A 25898-nucleotide genomic window follows, 5' to 3' on the forward strand; every position below is an offset into this window, starting at 1 on the left:
ATATGTTTTAGGAGTTTCAGGAGACCAAAAGACTGAGTGACTAAGTTTTTAATTCGTATTTTGGATAGAGTTTTAATTTTATCAAAAAACCGTCTTTATGTACCTTCTATCTTCTATTTTGAAGGATATTGCGGTAATAAAGAAATGTAAAATGTTTATCTATTCTAGTTCTCTTATTGATGGTCTGTATATTATGACTCCTAAATAATATATTGCTAATAACTCTATAAAACCTAACTCTAATCCTTTGCCATTAAAAAGAAATATTCCTTTCACTGATGAGGCATATCTATGGCACTAATGTCTTGGACACATTAATCCAAATAGGATCTAAAGACTGGTTAAGAATGGGCTTCGGGGCTCATTGGAACTTGATGAGTTTTCAATCTGTGAATTCTGTTTGGAGACTAAAATGATCAAGGGTCCATTTTTTGGCAAATGGGTATGGGGCCAATGATTTGCTTGAGTTAGTGCATATTGATGTGTGTGGTCATATGAGTGTCGAGACACGTGGAGGTTATAAGCATTTCGTCATTTTCTAAGATGATTACTCTAAGTATCACTTTGTATACCTAATGCATCATAGTCGGAAATGGAATCTGGCATTCCATTTAATATGACTATAATATATCAATCATGATGATCAATCCTGATCATTAAAGTAAATAACTTCTGATTGATATTTTGGTGTTGTTACAATGCATTGAACTAGACCACGTGAATTGTTATTATATAAACTAATGTCAATTGAGTAACTTGAATACATACTGCTTATAACATTGACTCTCAATTCTAAAAGGAATGTGAAGTAGAGGTTATTTGATGCATTCAAGAGTGAGAATTTTCATGGTCAAAATCTCGGTGTGTATAGTGCTCACATGTAGATGTAGTATTGTGAGAACATTACTCTTCTCACATTCAGATAAATTTAATGAGAACTAATTATTATAATCTTGGGCCTCATATACTTATTGAAATATGATTTCAAGTGTGTAAGAATAATCAAGAGATTAAATCGGAGACTTAGGCCTCGTTTGGTTCGCAGATTATCTAGTCAATTGGAAAAGGATTAGTTAACATTGAGAATAGAAAAGTGTGGAACATATTAGTTATTCCTATTCTTTTATTTGGTTGTAACTCTGGAATAGACTAGCTAATCATATTCCTTCATTTGGTACAATGCAATATGTTGGTGAATGGAATCGTATTGTGATCTTATTTCCTAAAATACCCTTATAATATAAATACAATTTATATTATTAAGGACTTTTATTTATTTATTTATTTTTATTTTTTAATTTTGAAACATAAACAACTATACAGAAACAAACTCAATTTTGACTTCTAATGTCAATCAAACTCAATCAAGAAAAATAAACAGTAAAAAAAAAAGAAAAAAGAGAGAGACGAAGAAATAGAATCAAAGAGAAAAAAAAAAAAAAAAAAAGAGAAACGATATGGAAAAAGAGAGATGGAGAAACAGAATCAAGAAAAATAAACGGTATAGAAATTAAAAAAAGAAAAAAGAAAAAGGAAAAAACAGAGAGACGGAGAAACAGAACCAAAGAAACATTGCAGAGAATCAAAAGAAATAAAAATAAAAAATAAAAAACATTGAGAGAGAACGATAAAAAAAAAAAAGACGGAGAAACAAAATCAAAAAAACCTTGCAGAGAATCAAAAGAAATTTTAAAAAAAAAAAAACTGAGAGAGAACAAAAAAAAAAAAAAAAAATAGAGAGTCGGAGAAACAATGCAAAGAATCAAAAGAAAGAAAAAAAAAAAAAAAAATGCCAGCACGGGTGATGGATAGACCCTTGTCTGCTCGGCTTGATTATCTTGGAGCATTTTACTAATTTTTCTCGATGGAAAAAATATGGGAAAAGAAGATGAAAATCATGGAGAATTTGAGCTGAGCTCTCAAGCCAACTTCTTAAGCCGAGCTCTCGAGTCGATATTCCAATCTGAGTTCTTGAACCGAGCTATGAAATGTGTTTTCAAGCTCGACCCATAAGAAGTTCGGGGCAGCTCGATCTCGAGATAAAGCTCGAACTTGTTGAGAATGTCATTCTGAACTAAAATTTAAGATAATTACCTTCTAGGATTCAAACAATTGGTGGTGCGTCCAAATTTGGGAGATGTGGCAAAATGAAGTTTGAAATTGAGCTGATTTCGAAGGTTTATGACATAATAAATCTAATCTTTTTCATTTAATTTAAACCTTCTAAATAATATTTTAACCAAAAAGCTTGTAACCGTAGATGACCGGTCTTAATTACGACCTTATAATCCCATAACATTGTGATTGGGACCCAAAATTTAAACTTCCCAGTCACAAACATTTGCACCAATTTTAATAGACCTAAATCAAACTATTTCAAATTGATCTATGCCTAGGGTTTTTTCACATAAGCATTTACAAGGCAGAAATAATAATAATAATAATAATAATAATAATTAACTACTCATCATTTATCTGCTACTCATTACACCCACTAATCCCCACTAATCCATCAGATGACAACCAAGCTCCATAGACTCCATCAGGCGGCAACCAAGCTCCATAGACAAAAATGCTTCAAGGCATCAGTGAGTTACATGATCATGCCTCAGCTCAACCCTGTCCCATCTGCTACTCCGCTCATTTTTCTTTGGGTTGGAAGTTTCTATCCGAGAAGGTCCATTACCAGTTCCGTTATCCAAGATCTAGAGCAGTCACGTTTGCATGGCAATCATCTCTGAGCTTTTGGAGAGCTTTCTCCATGCCTACTCCAACAATATTCAAATCCTCATTACTCAGAAACTCTTAGAGAAGAGGGGGAACAAAGCAACCAGCTTGGATGACTTTGAAAATAAGACATCGTCGGCCCACACACAGATGCAAAGTGGCGACTTCAAACTCCTGTTGGCTACCAAAGGCGTAGTAGCGCCGCCAGACGCCGAGTCCTACTATTAGTCTGGGGTGCATCTCCATCTTGATTTGGGTGAGCCAATCCTCAACAATGGATGGGTGACCAGGGACGGACCCAAGTGTTAGGGTGGGGGACGAATGTCCTCCCAAATTTTTTACAATTTTTTTTATAAAATACACATTTTATGAATTCGTCCCGCCAAAAATGATATATTTGTCCCCCAAAATTAACATATTATGCGTAATTCCGTTTATATTCTCTTTCTCTTAGCCTTCTTCCTCAAATCTCGTTTTTTCTTACATTTATTTGTGTTTTTTTTTTTTTTTTTTTTTTTTTTTTTTTTCAAAAGCATGGAGTATGATGAAAATATTTGTTTTTAATTATTTTTTGAGTGATTATTCTGCAGTCATTTGGGTTTACATATTTATTTTTGGTACCTTTTTCTTGAACTCTATAGATCGTGTTTAGTTTATTTTGCTAATTGTTTATATTATAGTGTGTTTGTGATGCTATGAGATTAAATTTAAAAATTCTAAGGAAAACTTCACTTACCCCCATGAACTTACACGCATTTTGCAAACACCCCATAATGTTCAAAGTCTCTCATTTTGGTGTATCCAACTTTAATTTCCTTCCATTTATCCCATTATGTTAGGATTTTCTGTGAAATCCTAACGGATCCCTTTGCACGTGCCGCGCATGTGAGAATATTTTACTAAAACACCCGTTATACCCCTGAACCCATTCGGACAGAACACATGTCTTTCTTCTTTGTTATGAAAATCGATTAAAACCTTCTCTTCTTCACCATTTCATCTTGCTTCTTCTTATTCCGCATACCCAAGTAACTTCTTGGGTAATTGAACTTGCCTTACTTCCCACTCCTTCACTCCCAACACTACGATATTTATCAACTACTCAAAAGGTTGTCTAGACGAGATCTAGTGTCAGAATTCCATTACAAGGAGAAACCATCTTTGTAAACTTTTGATGGAGATAGTTCATCAAACGCCAAAGGGGCTCCTGTTCTTGATCCATAATTTGGATATAAGGATGGTTCGTTCATAACCTGTTCTAGCAATAGAGGATCCATATCCCATGGCACTGTCCCATTGAGAACTCTTTTCAGAAATGTATAAATCCCGCTATGGGGCTGACAACCCTGACATGTCTGGCAAGCTATGGTACTTTTTCCTGTTGCCTGAACTTAAATAAATCTCAGCAAGTCCAGAAGAGCAAAAATCATAATATGATCTTTTGGAATGCAATGGACTCTCCTTGGATATTGCAGGGTTTGGTAAACTGGAGGCCTGACCAGGGCTTAACCCATTGTGCAACTTTTGCCCTAAAGAAAATGCAATCGAATCTCTGTAGTTTGTAACTGCCAATGATGGGGATCTCAAGACTAAAGACTCCATTTGATTATTTAAATGATCAAAGCTTCTGTATGTACCAAAGAAGAGATGGGGATCTCGAAGTAGGATGAAATGGTGAAGAAGAGAAGGTTTTAATCGATTTTCATAGCAAATAAGAAAGACACGTGTTTTGTCCGAATGGGTTTAGGGGTATAACAGGTGTTTCAGTAAAATATTCTCACATGTGCGGTACTTACGAAGGGCTCCATTAGGATTTCACAGAAAATACTAATGAAATGGGGTAAGTGGAATGAAATTAAAGTTTGAGACACCAAAATGAGAAACTTTGAACATTGGGGGTGTTTGCAAAATGTGTGTAAGTTCATAGGGTAAGTGAAGTTACCCCAAAATTCTATGTTTTTAGTTTATATAAACAAACACAAACACACATACAGATAAATTATATTTATTTGTGTGTTTTTGTATTTATATAAGTCAATGTTCCTAACTTATCCACAAAAGAAAAAAAGAAAAAAAAAAAAGTCCGCCCCCCTACACCAAAAATCCTGGTTCTGCGGTGCCCTTGCCTTCGGGTGGGCCGAAAGGCCACCCCCACCTCAGGGCTGGCCTGTGAGCCGGGGTAGTGCTCACTGGCCACCCCTCTATTCTTTGTTTTTTGTTTTTTAAAATAATAATAATTTTTAATGTCGTTTGCATTATTCAAACGACACTAATTAGAGTCGTTTGAACAGTGCAAGTCACCCTATAAACGGCGGCGTGTCACTATTCAAACGTCACCTTTCATAAGGTATCATTTGAACAGTGCAAGTCACCATTTGGAAGGTAATGTGCGACCAAAACTAACTTTAAATAGCGTCGTTTGAACAGTGAACAAAACTATTTAAAATTTCTCGACCCCATGTTTTGTGTCCTTTAGCAACCGTTACTATTCAAATGTCATTAAACGAATAGTAATGTTTTTTGGACTTAAAACGTCATCTCTCACTGGCCTTTAATTGTGGATTTTTTTTTTGTAGTGTCATATGGGAAGTGCAAAGCCGAAGAAAAAAATCAGTTTATGACATCTTGTACTAATACTATGGATTTGAAAAATCTAGAGGAACACGAGATCTCGTACAGAGCGTTTGTAAACTTGGAGCGACCATTACACTGGAAAGACTTGTGTTGACCAATATGACTCATTCAAAACCTTCTTAAAATTTATTTGTGAGGATATATTGGTGGTTCAACAAAATGGTCATGGAATAGACTTGTAGACTTGCAAGTGATCATGCTTGATAAACGTGTGACGTTTAGAACGACCATGTGATGTTGATCCTTTTTCATAGTAAATTTTAGGAAAAACTTGACAAAACCTCCATGAAATTCCATTTGTTTTGACACTACAGCCAAAGTTTAAAAACTTTCAATTAAAGGTATCAAACTTTCAATTACCCCATCCCATTAGGATTTTCCGTTAAATATTGTCAAATTTTTCTAAATTTTCTTATAAATAAAATAAAATAAAAATTATTGTAATTTAAAAATAATAATAATAATAAACGCCTAAATCGTTACAATTTTTTATGATAAAAAACTTATGTATTTTGAAAATTTTGGCAAGATTTAACGGAAGATCCTAATAGAATGAAGTAATTGAAAGAAATTAAAGCTTGAAACCCTTAATTGAGAGTTTTTGAACTTCAAAGAGGAATATCATTTCAAAACACGTGAAAGTTTAAGAGGATTTTCTGACATGAAGTTTCCCCTAAATTTTATAATTATCTCCAACTCTTCAACATATTCTAATTCAGTAAGAATCATTTTGTGAAAAAGAGAGTAAACCATAGAGGAAAAATAAAGATTGAACTGAAAAAGAAACTTTATGAATCTTATTTGTACTAAAAGAATGCCCGTTAGAAAAATGTGTGTTGGAAAAATATGACTGTTAGAAGAATTTAACCTTGGAAATAAAGATTAAAGTAAGAATAAAGTAGAGTATTTAAACGGAATAGAGAAAGATTTAAAAAGTTTGATGTGTGGTGCTTTTGAGCAGTAGTTAGCTAAAATGAGAATAAAAAATAATAAAAAAATAAAATAAAATAAGATTTTCTAACTGAAATTTATCTAAAATTTGACTAGTTCACTAATAATGCTCTTACAATCCAAACAATTAGCATATCATAACAATTGTGGTTGTGCCTACCAAAGAAGAGGAAGACTATATTCTTCTGTATACATTCTGAGAAAAAGGTATAGCTTAGCCATCTGGCTGTTATGGTGTGGACCTTTGCTCTTGCCATTTCACTCCGGCCAATAAGAGATGGCTTTTCTTTCTCTTCTTTTTCTTTTTCTTTTACAACCACGACAGTTTTCAAGTCCATTAATTTTACATAGTGAAGTATATCACTCAGAAGAAAAAAGTACTTTAATCTTATTGCTATTATACATTAGCCTCTCAAAATGTTATACTTGATATAGCTCCAGGCGAAATATAATCTATTCAATTTTGCTTTCACAGTAATTACATGAGAACGCATATATCTATAGCAATATGAAGAACTGTACAATATGGGATTTGAAGTCATGCTTCTGCCTATACACTAAATAATATTTATTATATAGTAATTGAAAGCAGCTTCAGGCTGACTATTAGGGAAGACCAGGTTCACCACAGAATGCATCTGGCTCGAATGCTCTTGCAGACTCATCATTGTAAACTCCAGGTATTACTCCAATTTCTGATGTGATATTGGACAACTTTTGGCCTCCATCAATGTTAATGAGGAGAAGAACACATACAAATAATGATGCAGCAAGAATCACAAGAGTAAATTTTAATCTGCTCAGCACAGGCTTCACCTGTTGGAGAATATAGAAACCTGAGTTTGAGTTTACCAAAGATGAAATCTATTGTTTGATATATCTCCAAAAAAATTTGAATATCAAATCATCCAAAAAGATTTCAGGTGCAAAAGGAAGCAACTTCAAGGAAAAATTACTTTCAACACTTGCAAGTTTCTAGTTCATAGTTTGATGCCACGATCTTGAAGGTCAGACATTTTGTAATACCACTGAGTAGCTTATAGAGTGAAATATGTCATTAACCTATATTAGGCGCAAATAAAATAATATCTCTTATGAGATATTTAGGATATCAACCTATATTTAGGGTTATAGTTTTCCAATTATTTCTTTCTCATCAAGGTGATTTGCAAGGATACTTTCATTACCATTTTGTAAGGGTTTCTCTGTAAAGCCCTAGGTTTCTTGAATGGCACCCTCGAAGTAGCCAAGCCACCCTTTCCGATGTTGCTTACCCTAACCTATCCAAATAAGTCCCAAGTCCTTTTAACACCACCAGTTCCATACCAAAATACCAATAGTTGAAAATGTAGCCACCCTTTCGGCTGGCTCAGGTTGATTTTCGACCAATTTTGTGGTTTTTCCGCCAATTTAATATGTTTTTTGGTCGGTTCAATTCATTTTTGGCTAGTTCAATGGTGTTTCACCCAGTTCAATTTATTTTTCAGTTGGTTTCGTAGTATTTCAGTCAGTTCTGTTTGTTTTCGGCCAGTTTGGTGATTTCTCGTCCTGAAGACCAACTTGCTTGTGTCGTAATCAATTAGAGTTCATTTGTCTTACCCTGAACTTATATATATATATATATATATATATATATATATATGCTCCAACTTGAGATGGAGTGTTAAGAGTGATGAGGTGTATTGGTGAGGCCCCCCTAGAAGATGGATAAGGTATCCCTATTCTAAAAGGTGGTGAGATGTCCCTATAAGTTATCCTATGATGAGGTTTCCATATTCCAAAATATTGTATTTGTTCCTACATATATCAACGGATTTTGAAGGCCAAAAATGTATAGATCCTGAGCCTCTCTCTTTTGTGGAAAACACTAATCTTGACATGGTACATGGACGAAACTATATACTCCATCTCCATCAAGCACTTTTAAGATGGCTTTTCACTCATGAGAATAACTCAACATGTCTTAGGTGAGCAACACATCATAGGTTTACATGTCATAAGACAACCCAAGATTGGAATGAGCCAATGTGCTCCATCAGTCTAAGTATCAACCAATAAGGTTTTAAGTAGAAAACCTCAAAACAAATTTGTTCACCATTGAATATAAGTTCTCTCACTTTTAATTTAGAAACTTCTATAACCCCTATAAAGGCAAGTGCCATTAGTTAGCTGGCAGATCGCCAATAGTCACTGCCTTAAATTCCCTTTAGAAATACATTGATTTCAGCTAGACACAAATGTAGTGCTAACTAGAAGCCATCTTACCATATCAAAACAACTTTAATGAAATTATTTATATCAGACCCACGAAAATCATTCATATATCATATGTTGCTTGATTCATAATAAACAAGTCCAGTATCAAAGAAGCAAAATATTACCAACTCCATAAAATGATTAACTTACAGAAAATGAACCAAGGAGCCTGTCACGTGCCAAAACTTCAGCAGTTTTCACCCATATCTGTTGAGGAAAGTCAAGTCAGGCTTTAACAATGCATACACAACATGTTAACTTGACAAAAATAACTTTCATTCCTTTGCCCTGGGAGGATATAAAAAATTTCATCATAAAAGTAGGCATCAATGAATATTATCTGAAACAAATGACACAGTAAAGATGCACCAGATTTGCATTATGAACCATACAACTTTCTACCACTCTTATTGTAACAAACTCCTACATCAGACATAATGCTAAAAAAGAGCACGGGTGACCAAACTTTATAGCCTAATTTCGTCGATTGAAATATATTGCCCATATCCATCAGGTAAATAATGAAAGGTTTTGAATTGAAACCTGATGCTCAGCAAGCTTTGGATTTCCCTCAACTGAATGTTCATTTGTAAAAATTCTCTACATTATTACCAATAAATTCTGTTATAATAACTAAGCTTACAATGAAGTCACTATAGTTTCTCCACAGAGGTCTGAATTACAGTTGGTGCAATGCTAAATGGATACCAAATTTGTTTGCAGTAACATTCAGTGAGGAAAAAAAAAAATGAAAATTCACTTCAAATATTTAGTGCGTCTATTTCAAATTATTGTCGCATGCTCGATAAGTACTACCCATATCGAAACTCCATGCTTATTGTAGAATTTCATATAAAATATAAAATATGCAAATTATAGCGGAAACAAAGAGAGAATAATTTGGGGTGATTTGGTGTTAGACACGTACGTCCACTATTGGGAATTCCCCTAAGGGTTACATTGAGCTCTTATTTCTTGATTCTTGTTTACAAGATGAAAAGCCCTATTATTGTAGATGAGAGAATACAAGTATGGTAATAAGATTTGATTACAATAATGTTGCCATAAGATGTGCAAGATACATGTTTAAATGAAGGTGGCGTCAAACATGACAGGAAACATAGCTATAAATTATTAGTTGTCTCATAAGCATCTTCATTTTCTTAGGAGTGCTAAAAAGAAACTAATAAGTAAAAGATTTGAAACCTTGAGATTTTCGTTAGTCTATATGCAAAGAAACTACATATGTAATTATCTAACTTAATTGAGGTAAGTCAGTATTTCAACTAAGAAGTTCAAAATACATTAAGCAAGATACTGAAAATTCTACTTGCCATTGAGTTGTAGCTCAAAATGACATTTCCTCCCACTAAAAATGGAGAGATGGATGTAGTTACTTGTGGGTTTATGATCCATAGGCGCATGCATATATCGAAAATTCTACTCCCTAAAATTATTACTCACTTTTCTCAGCAATCAAATGAAAGGTAAAGAAAGGGGCAGAAACTGCATCGAAAGCCAAAACAAAACTAGAATTCTGCCTACCTGGCCATCATACCAGCCTGTCTCTTCATCTGCAAAAGGAGTGGGAGAAAACTAATCCATCAATTATCCAGAAAAAATGACAAAGTACTAATCTCCTGTTGGTTACTGAGGAAATGTAAGAAAGAAAGAGAAACTAAAATTGTAACTCTTAGACATATCATCACAAGCGACTATTCTAAGTAAAACTCAACACCTCAACCATACATCACAACAAACTTCCTAACTTGGGGAGCGTCATAGTCTTTAAATTATTATTTAAAAAAAAAAAAAAAAACCCAAAATTAAGAATCTCAAGTTCTTCACTTCTCCTCAACTTTCTTAGCAACCAATCCAATGAAGCTGAAACAACATGACATAGCACAAATAATAAAGCAGAGCATTTACATTCAACTGTGGCACTAAGCAGTCGATTCCCCACATAAGCCCAACCCAGGTACATCCTCACAACGGCAAGAGTCACCACCAAAACCCCACTTGAAACAGAGCAGATAATCCGCTTAAAAGGCTCTTGGTCGGGCCCCACGGCGCCGAACCAGGCCACGGGGAGGCCGATTAAGATTGCAAAAGAAGCGCCGATGACGAACAATCTGGAACCGTATTCGACAATGTCACCGGCGGCCCACGAGAACGGGAAGGAGGTCGAGAGGGTTTGGTACTCGTTTATGGGCTGCTGGTCTTGTGGAACAGGGCACTCTGTTCCTGGTGGGGTGTTGCTTCCATTTCTGAAGGATGATGAGAAGGGTATTTTTGGAATTGAGCTTTTGAGGCTGTGGTGGCGGTGGCGGTGGCTGTGGTGGAGACTTGGAAGGATCGGTGAAAGGAAGTTGGTTGTGGAGGGAAAGAAGAGGCTTAGTTGGAGTGGTTTTGGTGATGGGTGAAGGGCTGTGGCCATGCCTTGCTGTTTTTTTTTTTTTTTTTCCTGTTTGCTCACTTTGTCACTTCACTTGCTCTATCCATTCCAAATGAAATATCTTCCTTTTTAGTTTGATTTTTTTTAATTGCTTCTTTTAATGTTTGATTTAATTAAGGTTACCACATGGTGGGTGTGAGGTCTGTTTTCCTTAATGTGCCATAAACTTTCTTGAAGAGTTGGAGGAAGGTGAAAAGGTAATACAGATAGGGGCTGACCGGCAGAGCAGCTTAAGAGAGGGGGGCGGAAATGTCGGAAAGACCACCAACCTTCTTCTTCTTTTTCCATTGAAGGACATTTCTACCACTTTTCACCTCCACCAAGTCGGTTGCAAAAGCGGACGAAAGGCAGAGGAGGGGCTGAACTCCTTTGAAGAAGATGTTTTGGGCCTTCAGACTTTGAACTTCTTTTGGGCCTGAGATTTTTGTTTTTCTTTGGGGCCGTTTGTATCTATATATATATATATATATATATTTTTTTTTTTTTTGTTGGGAGTGTTTTGGGTATGATTTACTGGTGATTATTATTTGAAAAATGTTGCTTAATTCCTGATATGGTTGTAATCACCATTGAATTTTGGAAGGATTAATCTATATATATTTTACATTATCATATCAGGAAATAAGCACTTCTTGAAAGTACATGTCACATTTTTCTTATTATTAAGCTGTGAGTGCGGCCCCATTAGGAGCCTCTGTTCTTTGTTAGGCCAACTAGAATACATTAACAATTCTAATTTATAGGATTAACAAGAACAACATCGATAGATAACTTAACAAAAAATCCATCCATCAGTGGATAATAGACTTAACAAATGTTTCTCAAGTACTAAGAACAATTTAAAATGGGTTTGAGGAAATTTATGTTCACCGAAAAAAGAGGATGGAAATTTTATGCTGCACTGTCATCTAATGTTGACAACCGTTCCACACATGTTAGTTTGCTTTTTGACCGTTCCAAGCTGTAACCCTAGTTTGTGTTATTAGATTTAGATTAGCAGCATAGGCACAAAGCCACATAACAACTCTACACCGCGAGAAACTTTTGAGATATGCGTTTTATTATTCCAAAATCTTCAAATATGCAGAATATATAAGAACACAACTTATGACAACAATTCTTTTTTTTTTTTTTTTTTTTTCTTCTTTCCTATTGTGGTGTTTTTTTTTTTTTTTTTTTTTTACACAATATTCTGCAGAGATCAAATGTATACAATTCACCAAACATGATCTCCACGAATACATAAACTGAACATATTATTTTCCTTTTTCTTTTTTCCTTTCTTTTCCCCCCCCACCCCCCATTCTTTTCTCCCGGGACTTTCTTACATGTAGAATGATACTACTTACACTCCTAAATTCAAGGGTATCCTCCACTGCACTTTTGCAGCTATCCAGTTAGGAGGACCGCCAAATTGTTCTTAAAGGGTTGTGCTGAGCTCCCACTTTGAATGAACCAACACTTCCCAATCCAGCAAGTTTCTTTGCCATAGAAAAACTCCTGTTCTGGCTCTTTGAGCCGATGAACGGTTATTACAATGGTGCCTGGTGCCGATCTGGTCACTGTGTCAATTAATTTGTAGAAACAACTAGACGTTGAAGATGACGAAGACGGGACATAAGCTGTGAGAAAGAGGGCCGTAATTGCGGGTCCCTACAAAATAGTAAACATATCAAAGGGATTAAAGTTTATGGTCAGGATAAATAAAGGTCCATGTATTCCTGTATTTATAGTTGTTGAACTTTTATAATCAGCCTTGTCTCAAGATTTTCAGTTTCAATGTATACAACTTTAAAATTTCCTTTTAATTTTGTCACATTTAAGTATTTCGAGCCCGTACTAAAAATAATTTAAAAGGATTTTGATGAGAAATTTATTGTTAATTCAGAATTTGCTTTCAATACTTGATCAGGATGGAACTGGATGTTCGAAATGGAATCTGTCAGTGCCCAATGGCTATAAGAAATGCATCTGATACATCACACCAAGTATCAATAAGGATAGGCAGCTTTTAAAACTTACGTTTGCCAGCAATCCTGTATTATCTGTGCAACTTCTGGATCAACCTCATCTGGAATTTCAAGACGCTTATTCTGGAACCCAACAGCTCCAACAACCTGCATTGGGTTCAAACCTTTCCATGGGATACCTAAAGTAGTTATCTCCCATAATATCACACCAAAGCTATACACATCACACCTGCAAACAAGATGCCCTGATGATGTTAGATACATAAAGGATTGAAAATTGCAGCTGCAAGCCACCATGAATTAAGCAGATTACAAGCACACACTTATTAACTTACTTCTCATTGGCTCGTTCATTCCTTAGAACTTCTGGAGCCATCCATTCAGGCTGCAGTATGACAGCAGCTTTTATTATCATATGATTTTATCAAGCAACAAGGTGCGTGATTGAGGAAAAACAATGAAAGAAAGAGCTACAGGAGGGACATCACAGAGAGTTTACACAGTTAACAAGTATTACCGTTCCAGCAGTAGACTTAGAAGACAGAAAAGTGTGGTGCTTCATGCGTGACAAACCGAAATCACAGACCTGCAGAGAGAAAAAAGATGTTGGAGAAGGTTCAATTGATTTCTCTCATCAAACAATGTGACAGTCCCTCTATTTAATAAATGAAACAATGAGCATAATCAGCTCTGAGTGCCAGAACTTGGTTTGAGCAGACCTTAACAACCCAGTTTTTATCAACAAGGAGATTTGGAGACTTCAGATCTCGATGCACAATGGTAGGATGGCTTGTGTGCAAGTAGTTCATTCCCTTGGCCTGCAACAATCAGGGAGCTTTGCTCAAAAAAACAGAAGTAAACCAAATATAGAAAATGAAAAGAAACAGAGATAATCCAACTTTTACCACATCAAGTGCCATCCGCATTCGCCTCTTTTCATCAATTGGAGGATTGGGACGATGCAGTATTCTATACAAACTCCCCCTACATACAAAAGAGTGTTTAGGGACAAGACAACAGTAGAACAAACTTAGTAGTTGGGTTTGTGACAACACCCTATTTATGTCAAATTTTTTCTTGAACAAAAACTGACAATGATGTGACCTCAAAAATCATTCTTTCAAGAAAAAAGATATATCTGCAGACAGACTTTGCCATTCACATATAGAGCAGACCACAATTCATGTCGACAATCACATCTTGCCTTTTAAATTGCATGCATGGTGGAAAAGTCATCTATGGACTTTGAACTTAATTTACAGTTGGTGCAATATATTGGCATGCACTTATACACAGACATCCATGAACTTTCAGTTAATGAAACAAAATATACACAGACACAAACGCACAAACAGATATGCAAACACACTTGCAAATGATGCACTAACATTTTCTGTGATTTACCATTTAAAATGAAAGAAAACTGAGATAAACTCTAAAACACACAAATAACCCTCTAAATAAGGGAACACAAAAGAAGCACACCCTCAAGGAATTTACTTGTATCCAAGTGTACTGGTAAATTGGAACTTATATCACAAGGGTAGGTCACTTAAAAAAATCGTACCATTTAACACCCAATTTGACAGATGTGGAATATATAAAAGAAATGAACCTGGGAAGAAACTCTGTGAGTATAGAAAAATTTGGGGGGCGAGTAACTGCTCCCATGAAAAGGACAACATTAGGATGTCTCAGCCTTAGCATGATTTCAACCTGCATAAGGCAACCAGCAGGAATTTCTTCAGTAACATAGAGAAAATAAAATAAATTAGATATTTGGCTCATTGTAAGGCAACACTGGTTTAAAGTTCAAAAGTCTCCTGCTTACTTCACATTTAACCTGAGCCAACGCATCACCAGATAAATCCTGGTCTAGAAACTTCTTGACAGCAACTTCCTGAAAACCATTCACATTACATCAACAAAGACAAATAAACAGTCTTAAAATGGATCAACTAAATTCATACACCAGAATCACCATAAAAAGTCCTTTACCATGACCAATTGACAGAACAATAGTTTTAATAAAAAAAAATATATATTAAAAGCGTGTCTTTACAAAGATGCTGAAGCAGGCACAAGATTTTGATCACAAGATTTTGATAGACTTGTTGAACAGCTTACCACTACTGAAAAAATGTATGAAATATTGAGCATTAACAGTAATTCAGGAACTGTTGCATATATTACCATTTTGCAGTCATCAAGTAGTTCCATCGAAGATTAAATTTTAAGCATTTTCTACAAGTCCTAAAAGCAATGGCTGAACCAGAAAAAATTTTAGTTGGGAGCGAGGCAAGGCTGTATATTGACAAAACAAATGCTAGTTGATTACTGATAATCAAGTAAAAAAGCACACACTTCACAACCTAATCCACCCTAATGTATGTGTCATATAAATTAGAAACAGATGAACACTACATATGAATATGAGAAGCGAACATAGTGCAAGCGTTTGATAAAAGAAAAGAAGTTCAACAACTTCAATTCTATAGATTAACAAGCTAACATTTAGCTTAGAAACACCAAGAAACCAAAAATTTCAATAATTCATTCTCAAAGTTGCTTTTCCATTACATTCAGCACTCTCTCTATAATAGTAAATACAAAGCTTGAGAAGGAAAGAAACAAATTGCTAGAATTAATCTAAACATGGCAAATTCTCAACACTATAGAAAGCCTAACTAATGCTAGCATCCTAATGATGGGGAAATCTCCTAAAGTAAGAAAACTAAGGCAAATAAGGAAAGTCAATCCAATAACAAATAAACCAAAGTCATTAACTCTAATCTATATAGGAAATAAGTCATTGTTAAGAAACTCGTCAATATCGTGAAACTGAACGGGTTTCCCTGTCCTAATAATAGTGTTCCCAATTTACGAAATGCTTGTTGCATCCCACATTGCTCTTGCATGAGTGCACATTGGTACTCCATGAATTCGGTTTTTGAAACAGCCTCTCTTACAAGCGAAGTTGTTAGAGAGATTGTTATTGTTGCGCAGGTTGGCTATCGATCAAGATAAAGCATGCCCTGATACCACTTGACGTAGCGGATGGAGTGATAGGAAAGGAATAGAAGTGACCTCATCTTCTATTCAGAAGGAACCACAAGCCAAAGCTTGAAAGAAACAATAAAAAATGCAATGACTTTACTAATACAATATTTCATTATCAAAAAGCTTATTTTTCCATTACATTCAACACTCTTTACAATAGTAAATACAAAGGAAATAAACTAATTGCTAGAATTAATATAAACATTGCAATTCCTCAACTATAGAAAGCCTAACTAATGCTAGCATCCTAAAGATGGGGAAATTTCCTAAAGTTGGAAAACTACGGGAAATAAGGAAAGTCAATGCTAACAAATAAACCAAAATCATTAACGCTAATCTAAGAAGGAACTAAATCATTTTGAAATTAGCACGTAATTTGGATGAGTAGTCTGAATGGAAATTGAGTTAGAATTTTTGTCTATTGGGGAATCTTTTTCTTTTATATTTCCATTGTCGAAGACCAGATGAAAATCTACTCAAACAGCGATATCTGGATTGTTGCGGCCGCACTCCCGTTCAAACGGATGGGAGTGTATCTGATCAATTCGTCAAGGTCCCTAGGGTGTCTCAGTTGCACCCCTCGTTCGAATGGGAGTGCAACCAGCCCTCTAGGGCTAGACTCCCTAGAGACATGTTCACACCCCCGTCAGAATAGGGTGTGAACAGGATATTTGGCCCCTCTCCTCGAGGGTCCAATCGCACTCCCGTTTGAACGGTGTGCTGCTGAGCTATTTTTGTCTCGCCCGGGGCTGTGCTACATCAGTTGCATCAATTTCATATTGATATAATAGCTTTAAGTCTATGAATAGATAAGCCATATAAACAACAATATGACTCATAATGGGATACATTAAAATAACATCAATATTTTCAATAACACAAATATAAACATATTAACAGTGACTAGGGGACCATGCGCCCCCCCCCCCCCCCCCCCAAAAAAAATAATAATAATAATAATAATAATCAATTAGTTAAAGAAATATAACTCACAGTGCCATTCCAATCTGCACGATAAACCTCACCATATGAACCTGCCAAAAACATCATATGAGACTATTATCAACAACCAAATCATATTACCAAACAGAAGTACAAGTTAGTACTCCTGAAAGCACAATAGAAAACGATCTACGCATTAGTAAAAACAATTGAATGCTAATGCTTTTCTCTTGTAAACTACACTTAAGCCAAGTCCATAAGGGACCACACCATCCCAAAAACTAGTTAAGTGGGAGACAAAAGTCTCCATCAGACACCCTCTCATAATGGGGAGGCAGCTACATACTGATACACCGAAGGGTCGGATGAATTAAAGCATAAATGCGTCCCAAACCTATTATTTTTTTTCAACTACAAAGGTTGGGCCATGAATTGAAACTGTTAATATTAGTTTCTTAATTGTTTTGCCCCTTTACTTTAATTCTCTTTGTCATGTGGCTTGGACAATGAAAACACAGTTCAATCTCAACTCAAGGCTCAAATTGAGCTTTAACAAGCAGGCTCAATGAAATGTAATAAAGCTTGAGCTCAGCTTCACTAGACTCAATTAAGTTGTAGAGCTTTTACAAGGCCAAATTTGAGATCAAGCTCAAAGCAAGAAAGGTTGCAAAAAACCTGGGTATCTTTTAGAGAAAGCATTAGACTAAACCAACTAAAATTGATAACATCTTTATGCATAAATTAATATAGCAATATAAATTTTTTTTGATAAGCGATAAGTAATATAATTATCATAGAACTATGAGAGATATGCTATAGAAGGTTGAGAATATTATCATCATCCAGTGTTCTAGTTTGCCAAAGAGTTCCAGCTCAAATGGCTCCATCTCCCCCTACAAAAATGGGGTGGAGGGTTTCATTGTCAGTTCAAGACCCACCCAGTGCGTGTGACATACCAGCTAACAAGAATATATGTGATACCAATTACTACTGCAATCAGATCTGAACACAGCCCTACAATGTAAATGGGCATCAAATCTAAAGTAAACAGATTTAACGCTAACTTACAGGTTACAATGCCACTTCTAATATGTTATTCCAAGTTGTGTAAAGCATACACGTGTATCTATATGTATTTAGGACTAGGATCATAACATTCTCTTAGAGAGGGAAAAAAAAGATCATCTTTCAGAACAAGAGCAATATCCAGCAGAAGAAAAAGATTTTGAAGCTAAGCAATACCCTCTTCTCAAGCAGTTCCAATTATATCCAATGCCCCCCTATGTCTTAACCTATTGGATAAAGTTTCCTGTATACTAAGGTTGCGCCCCTCTACGCTTTTTAATGAATTACTTATTTATCAAAAAAAAAAAGTTGAATATGATACGAGTGCCAATATTAATCACAGACTAGATTAAACAGATACAAACCATCCACTCATTTGCTATGGGTATCTGCTCAAGCCATATGCATGGTCTTAGTTTGAATCCAGAGAAGGGAGAGAAGTCTGCCCATTTCTCCTAAAATTGGCCCTCTAATCAAATGTTTGACAAAGGATGAGTTTTAACTACTCAAGAAGAAAAAAATCAGCTAACGAATTATGACATTCAATCAGCTTCAGTACTACCTAAAATGAAAGAGAACATATATAAACCAAAAATACCTTTATCACACACAAAAACAGTAACACGGCCTTATGGAAAACGTGACAAAACAGACTTTTCCAAACTTAATGTCTAACATAATAATACATTGTCTAAATTACCCATTCATCCCTTTTCCTTTCCATGATACTGAAAAAATTCAGAGAGAGAAAATCTTACCAATACCAATTCGTTCACCAATCTGTAGATCCTCCCATCGAATTTCCCATTCTGCAACCTCCCTCGGCACTGGGTTACTACCCTCACTATTAGCATCAGAAACAACACCAAGGCCATTGTTGGTCGCTTCCAGTAATTTTACAGAAGATTCTTTGCCATATTCAAGGTCACTAAAAACTCTTCCAATGTTATCCTGAAAGCACTCTTTATCATCACTGACTGAGGCAATATTACGTTGTCTTTGGTAAGAGTCAGCTGCAGTGTCCAAAAAAGATTCATGGAATTGTTCCTCATGCAAAGGTCTTGCAACCATTTGAGGGTGATTAATAGTAACCATATTTACACCCATAGCATCAGTCTGGAATGGTTCATTAGTCCCACTACCAATAAGCACAAATCCCTGAGCTGTAGGTTCAGAGGGCAAAGAAATATCAGATGTAATGGTGCTTGTCTCCAATTCTTTATGTTGTTTGGCTAACCACTCTGCAGACAGTTTTTGTGTCTTATCATAATTAACATTGTTCAAAAGCTCTACTCTAGTATAGGGTACAAGAGACTGCTCATGGTTTGACAAAAACTTATCAGGACCACATTGAACCTCATTTTCTATACTTTTACTATTTACCATATCATTTGGTTCAAGCACTTTCTGCTCACCAAGATCATGTGGATTTATGTCGGAAAACAAATCTGGAGGAGGAGATGCACCACTTTCTAACAAAACAGCATGTAGTTTCTGAGCAAATTCTGGGTTCTTTGCTGCACTGATTACATACTTTGAAACATCTTTAACTTTCTTTTTCTGTGCAGATGATGCTTTTCCATGTGTGCCAGATGAGCTTTCACATGATTTATGCAGTGATGGAAGAAGTTTGTCCCACTGATATTCGAATCTCTCGGTTTGATTTTCTTCTGTTTGGATGCCTAAAGCTGAAGCTTCATCCGACTTTGAACTACCAAATTCAAGAACTCTACCAAGATCAGGTGGTACTGCCAGCGTTCTGGTTCCTTCGTCAACTGCCAAAGACATATCTCTGGTTGTTCCTAAGACATCCACAAAACTCCTCATATCAAATCCAAAATTTGGTAACTGACTGTTGGGTACTTCAGCAGGAATTAGGATGCCAGGAGCACCCATGAGATCAATAATATATTCACTGCATCAAATCAACAAATCAACTACGTCAAATTGTTCCCTGACCCTTTAAAGCTTGTTGCATTTCATAAGTTAGACAACACATCTGTATGAAATGGTAGGAGCAAAATGGAAAATACAGAGCCTATGACATTGGAAATCAAGTGTCCTTAACTATGAAGGAAAATTCAAATCCAACCACATAAGAAGAGCTACGACTCTGAACAAAAATTACTCCGGCGAATATATACAACTGATATATGAATGTACATATGCCATGTAAAGAACTATTCATTCTTTGTAATGTAAGAGAACTGCAGTATGTTGAATGTCTCGCAGAAATAATGTCATTAGTTACTTAAGTTAATTTTGAAGGGTGTATTCTAAAAGGTGCACAAGCTATCCAGAGTCTAGATGTTAGTATTGTATAGGGATACATGTACAGCTTCCTTAACCCCTTCTTTTTGTGTTCTGATCGTGGACTTCCATCCTAAAATACCCACTTGATCAAGTTTGACTCTATGTTATGAGAATAACTCAACAAAAAGAAACCCAACATGCATAACATATGTAAAATGACTTGATCAAGTTTGACATTGTTATGGTATTAACTCAACGAAAAGAAACCCAACATGCATGGCATATGTAAAATGCCAATCTAAAATGCCCACATCACAAAATTGACTTCATAATCCTCAAAATGAAGTAATGAAAAACATGGCTGGAGGTTATCACCTTCCATTATCCATTTTGATAAAGTTCACAGCTCCATCATCAGTGCCAGTGTAGTAGCTTCCTTTGACCAGCATACATGGAAGATTAATCCTATCAGCTAGTACCTAGCACCACAAGCATGAAATAAATAACTTCTTGCCAATACTATTATTTTTTATCGAAAGATGAAAACATTTTGTGATCATCACAAAGCAAATGGTAACAGAACAGGGAACATTTTTGATAAAAGAAGGTGATGACAGTTTTGATAAAAATTAAGCAACAAAGATCCCTTAGGGTAAGTTAAAAAGTAAATAATTTTCTTCATAATTCAGTTTATATAAGGTAAGTCAAAAAATGTTAACCTTAAATAGCAAGGCCCTGTGGCGTGAAAGTCCGATATCAAGACATCCAAGGGGAAGAATAATAGTGTTCAGAGAATTCCGTAACTCATAACTCCTCTCGCTCCACCTTCTCAACATTTCATCAGCATCACGCACCACACCACCCATTCTATCAACAACAAGATCAGCAATTTTCTGAATCAAGCCACTTAAAATAGGAACATGTTCAGAAACCGGACATTCCATGGATATGGTACATGCTCTCTTCTCAAGCTTTTGAAGTTCAAGATCAGCCAAGCGATTTACCAAAATAACTTCATAGTCAACATTATCCGAAATGGATATTGCTTGAAGATCCACCAACAAAGGCATCTTCCCTTGTGTGTCCAACTTTGAGGTAATGCCATATACATCATAAAATCCGTCCATCACTTTTTCATGATAATTTACAACATTATAACTCTGCATGCAAAAGAAATAGAAATTTATTAAAAATGTCTATCTCGTCACAGTTAACAATGTTAAGGATCTGCAAGAGGAAAACTTGGAAATTAGTTACAGAACTTAAAGAAATGAAAATACAAAAGAAAATGATCCATCTGATATCATGGGAAAGTCAGCTCAAGACATTTTCATTTTGAAACTGATATTTTGATGATTCACATTCCTAGAAAACAAAACCTCCACTAGAACAGGCGTAATTAAGATATTTCGCTTAGTTATGCAAAAGGTGGTACAGGAGTGCGACTAGCTTGCGGTGTATTGGATCATGCGACTGTTGATAGAAGACAATCGCAGAGGCTCCAATATCAAAATTGATGCCAAAGAACAGTGATATCAAGAAGAGGGTTGAGGGGAGAGAGCAAAGAGAGGTGGGGTAGGAGAGAAAGAAGCCAAAGAAGAAGAAGACAAAGGGGAGAAAAGACATCCATTCAATTTTTAATGACAATCACACAAATACACTCTGAAATTAGGACAAAGAGAGGAAGAAGAAGCTAGGGGAAGGGGGAAGAGAAAGAAAGAAGAAGCTAAGAGAAGAGGAAGAGAGAAAAGAAGAAGGGAGAGAAGAATCAATTCAATTTTGTTTATTCTACCTGAGTCTGCCTCCATTAGAGTACAAATCCTACTTAAATAGATTCACGACTAAACCCTAGGACAACATCCACTTATTGACATACCTAACATAATCTGGTGCAATGCCTATAAATTGAATTACTCAAAATAATCTAGAGCAACATCTATTTATTGAATTTCAAAAACATCATTGACTCTTGAAAATTAAATATTAATAACCCCATTAATTAATAGGACCTACATAAAATAACCCCATATGCAACATTAAGAAACAGCTTCATGGTTGAATATGAAATACAAGGAAACAAGCAATTAATATATAACTAAAATTTATTACTACTTATCAAAAAAAATTATAACTCAAATTACTATAGCTTGCAAAACAATTTAAATCAACAATGCAAATCAATGATATCCATAGCATAAAGAAGGAAATGCACAATTCAGAAATCAAACAACCCTTCCTAATCACTACACTGCGCCCCCCCCCCCCCCCCCCAAAAAAAAAAAAAAAGAAGTTAGTAATGACATAGATAACTAGTAAATAATACGGCTGCTAGCAAAATTTCAATTACTATGATTAAATCTTGACCCGCAAATAAAAAATACTGCAAAAACAGAACAACAGTATTTTCCATTCAATTTATCCCAATTCCTCCACAATCCACACACAAAGGAATTATACCTCAGACTAGACATGTGAAACGCCAAGGCAGGGGTGAAGAAAACCGATTGATGAGGAACCTCAAGTACAAAAAATTGCTGAGCAATCCAATTTAAAAGCAAATCACTCTTACGCATGAAATGAGACTTACAGTTAAAGAATGGCACCATAGAACATCATTTTTCAACTAACGCTTCAGATTCACAATCCAAAATGAAAAAAATAGCAGATAACTCGTATAACATACACCCAGATACCACTTAGCAAGACAAAATCAAGAAATAAAAGTGATACCTATTGACAAAAAAAATCGATCCGCAATTAACCAACCATCAATACCAACACTAGCGCACCAAAGTAGAAAACCTAAAACGACATAATATACCCTACACATTTCATATAATTAGGGAAATGATCCAAACACAAACCCAAATAGAAAGCACCCGTAACGAGAAGAACAAGATTCACAAATTCACAAAAAGACCTAATTTACTCCAATTCACACACAATTGCATTAAGAAGGATGAAATGTGGAATTTTGGGAATCGATTTCACGGCCTACCCAATACCGAAGAGACAGAAACTTGACAACGGCTTGGCTGTCAGGGACTGGAGCGGCGCACCCAAGGCTAATCCGCTTGGCTGCGTTGATCTGAGCCGTCTCGGGGTCCTCGCGCGCGTCCGGATCCGACGCGCTTATTGCTAGGGCCATCTGCATCTGAAACTCCTCCTCCAAGAGATTGAAATCCACACACCCATCCACAGCCGTCCGATCATCCGCCGGCTCGACGGCCCCGATTCTCCCCATTGTGGCGGAGCCAGATGTCGAAGAAGACGAAGCGGGCGTGCTTGGACTCGGACTGGGACTCGGGTTTGTTGTGGGTCGGGCCTCCCCGAATCTTTGGTGCTCATTGATTCCGCCACCGATGTGAAGTTTTCTGAGTATATGCTTCATTTTCGACATCGATCATCTACGGCACAACCCTCTCTCTCTCTCTAGAAGCATAAAGGTTTCTCCTCTCTCCGTCTCCACTGAGCTTAACCTACGCCCACTATGAACAGAGCAGATTCGCTTAACCTGCGCACCCTTCTTCGTCAAGCTACCACCACTTGAAAGACTTAAATTAACCGCTCACCAATTCCCTCCAATGCACTGTATATCCATCATCCCCCTAAATATATCACCAACAAAAAATAATAATAATAATAATAAATACCAGTTTTCTGTATAAATATAATACTACTCAAAAGTCAAAAAGCCATTTTAGCATATGGATAATCCACACTGATGAGTTGAATTAATTGGGGCGCACTAAAGAGGGTGCATTGTAAGGCGTGTCCCCCGTGGTAGCGAATCATAGCCGAAATGTGTTTTGCGCAAAAAATCAAAGAGAAATTCGGTACCTCTTGGAACTGGATAAATTTATAGCTGTACATAATGACGAACGTGAGGCCTGTGACTTGTCGTTGAATTGACTTAACCTTTTTAATTTAATGCTTTGTTTTATTTATTTTTTTATTTTTTTTATTTTTAATTTTGTCACGCAACCACATTTAATTGGTATTCCCATTATTCTTTTTCTTTTTCTTTTTCTTTTTCTTTTTCTCTTTTTTATTGTTAGTTATCCGATTTTTTTATTGGTTGTTGTAATATGGGCCCTTTAAAAGAGAAAGGAAAAAAAAAAAAAAGGTTGACAGGGGATTAGATTTAGAATGGTATTTGCTTTTCTTTCTTTCTGTTTTTCTTGGATGAATCAGCAATTTCATTTCAATCAAAACTAATAAGAAGTGCTGCTAGCTGTGTAGACTTGGAAACACTACATGCAAACAAAGTAAGTAAGGAGAGAAAACAATTACTACATGAACCAAAACAACAAACGAAACTTCAAAAGCCTTTAACCAACATTAATGTCCTGCCAAAACACTAAAGAGACTTTCTGCTTTTTTCTTTTTTTTTTTTTTTTTTTGTTCTATTGATCAATAGAGGAAATATAGGAAAGGGGAAACAGTTACAATGGGGTCATTCCTACTTCTAATTCAATAGAGGAAATGATGAAAAAATGGGTGAGAATGCTTCCAAACATAATATGAGAAGCGGCATATTTAGCAACTTAATGTGCGTGATAATATGCATATCTTGAAACCTTTGAGGTAGTCAATTTTGGGGAGGAGACCAATCTTCTTCGGCTGGTGAGGCATCCTCTGAGCACAAAGGTGTGCTTTGAGAGAGGAGTTGATGAGCTTCAAGGTGCCTTGAGGTCTTCATGAATTATCTTATTTCTAATTAACCAAATGTGGTCCATGGTGACCAAAGCTATTCAAGCACATCTTTGAGTGGAATGCCCATGTGAGAGTGGGGTTGGATCATGGCCATGGACCAATCTTCAATGGGGAGGGAACTCAAAGCTTATGTGTTCAACATCTGCAATCTAAAAACTGTCTATATAAACATTTCGAATGACTCTAACAACATTGGTCACTCACAGTGTTCGAATAGTTTAGGTCAGAACGTAGGATTAATGATTTTATGACGATTAATGATTTTATGACTTATGAGCTTGACTAATGATAGAGTAAAATTGCAGATTAAAGATCTAACACTTCTTGAGGATTTCATATTTGGAATTTGCGTTCAAGTTAAGTAATCGCCATGTGAGAATGCCTAAAACGTTCTACGGTTTTGAGCATGACTATTTTCAATACTACATATGCACATTTTTTGTGCATAAAATCTCTTTAGTAATATGTTGTGAGCCTCATACTTTTCTAAGAACCTATTGATCGATTAAATTACATTGGTTTATATCATTGTGTTTTATTCATGAATGAACTATATATGCGAAAAAAGAAGTGAATAGTGACAATATGACATGAGTCACATGACCCACAGAAAAAATAAGTGAGAAATCTAGGACATGTGCGTAGTAGTTTATATGGACTTTACCCTATGGCCCAATTGTTGAGGTCAACAAGGTTATACTTTGGATCCGAGGGCTATTGCAACTGACAAAACCATCTACGAGGTGGGGTCACCAATTACAGCGTCAATAGTTGAGTCTCAACCAGGGTATCGACCCGGTCGAACAACTAGGGAATGATTGGCTATGTGCATCGTCTGTTGACTATAACCTACAGGGTTGTACCGGAAG

At 35.9% G+C, this 25898-nt stretch overlaps 2 protein-coding genes across 2 annotated transcripts; both read right to left on the reverse strand.

Annotated features, from left to right (window-relative positions):
* Positions 1-6716: 6716 nt before the first annotated feature.
* On the reverse strand, positions 6717-11276 carry LOC132185720 (YCF36, putative (DUF1230)). The gene is made up of 4 exons (XM_059599489.2): positions 10498-11276; positions 10114-10142; positions 8719-8775; positions 6717-7128 (listed from the first exon to the last, which is right to left on the reverse strand). Exons 1-4 carry the CDS (start codon positions 11003-11005, stop codon positions 6919-6921), a joined length of 804 nt encoding a protein of 267 aa, XP_059455472.2. The 5' UTR covers positions 11006-11276; the 3' UTR covers positions 6717-6918.
* Positions 11277-12238: 962 nt separating this feature from the next.
* Positions 12239-23952, reverse strand: LOC132183573 (Protein kinase superfamily protein). The gene is made up of 13 exons (XM_059596895.2): positions 23312-23952; positions 21033-21473; positions 20689-20792; positions 18819-19975; positions 17047-17087; positions 14825-14893; positions 14609-14709; positions 13899-13977; positions 13713-13811; positions 13511-13579; positions 13329-13378; positions 13046-13222; positions 12239-12676 (listed from the first exon to the last, which is right to left on the reverse strand). Exons 1-13 carry the CDS (start codon positions 23711-23713, stop codon positions 12595-12597), a joined length of 2871 nt encoding a protein of 956 aa, XP_059452878.2. The 5' UTR covers positions 23714-23952; the 3' UTR covers positions 12239-12594.
* Between the last annotated feature and the right edge of the window lie 1946 nt (positions 23953-25898).

Source organism: Corylus avellana, chromosome 7 (assembly GCF_965113065.1).
Source record: "Corylus avellana chromosome 7, dhCorAvel1.hap1.2, whole genome shotgun sequence".
Taxonomy (NCBI): domain Eukaryota; kingdom Viridiplantae; phylum Streptophyta; class Magnoliopsida; order Fagales; family Betulaceae; genus Corylus; species Corylus avellana.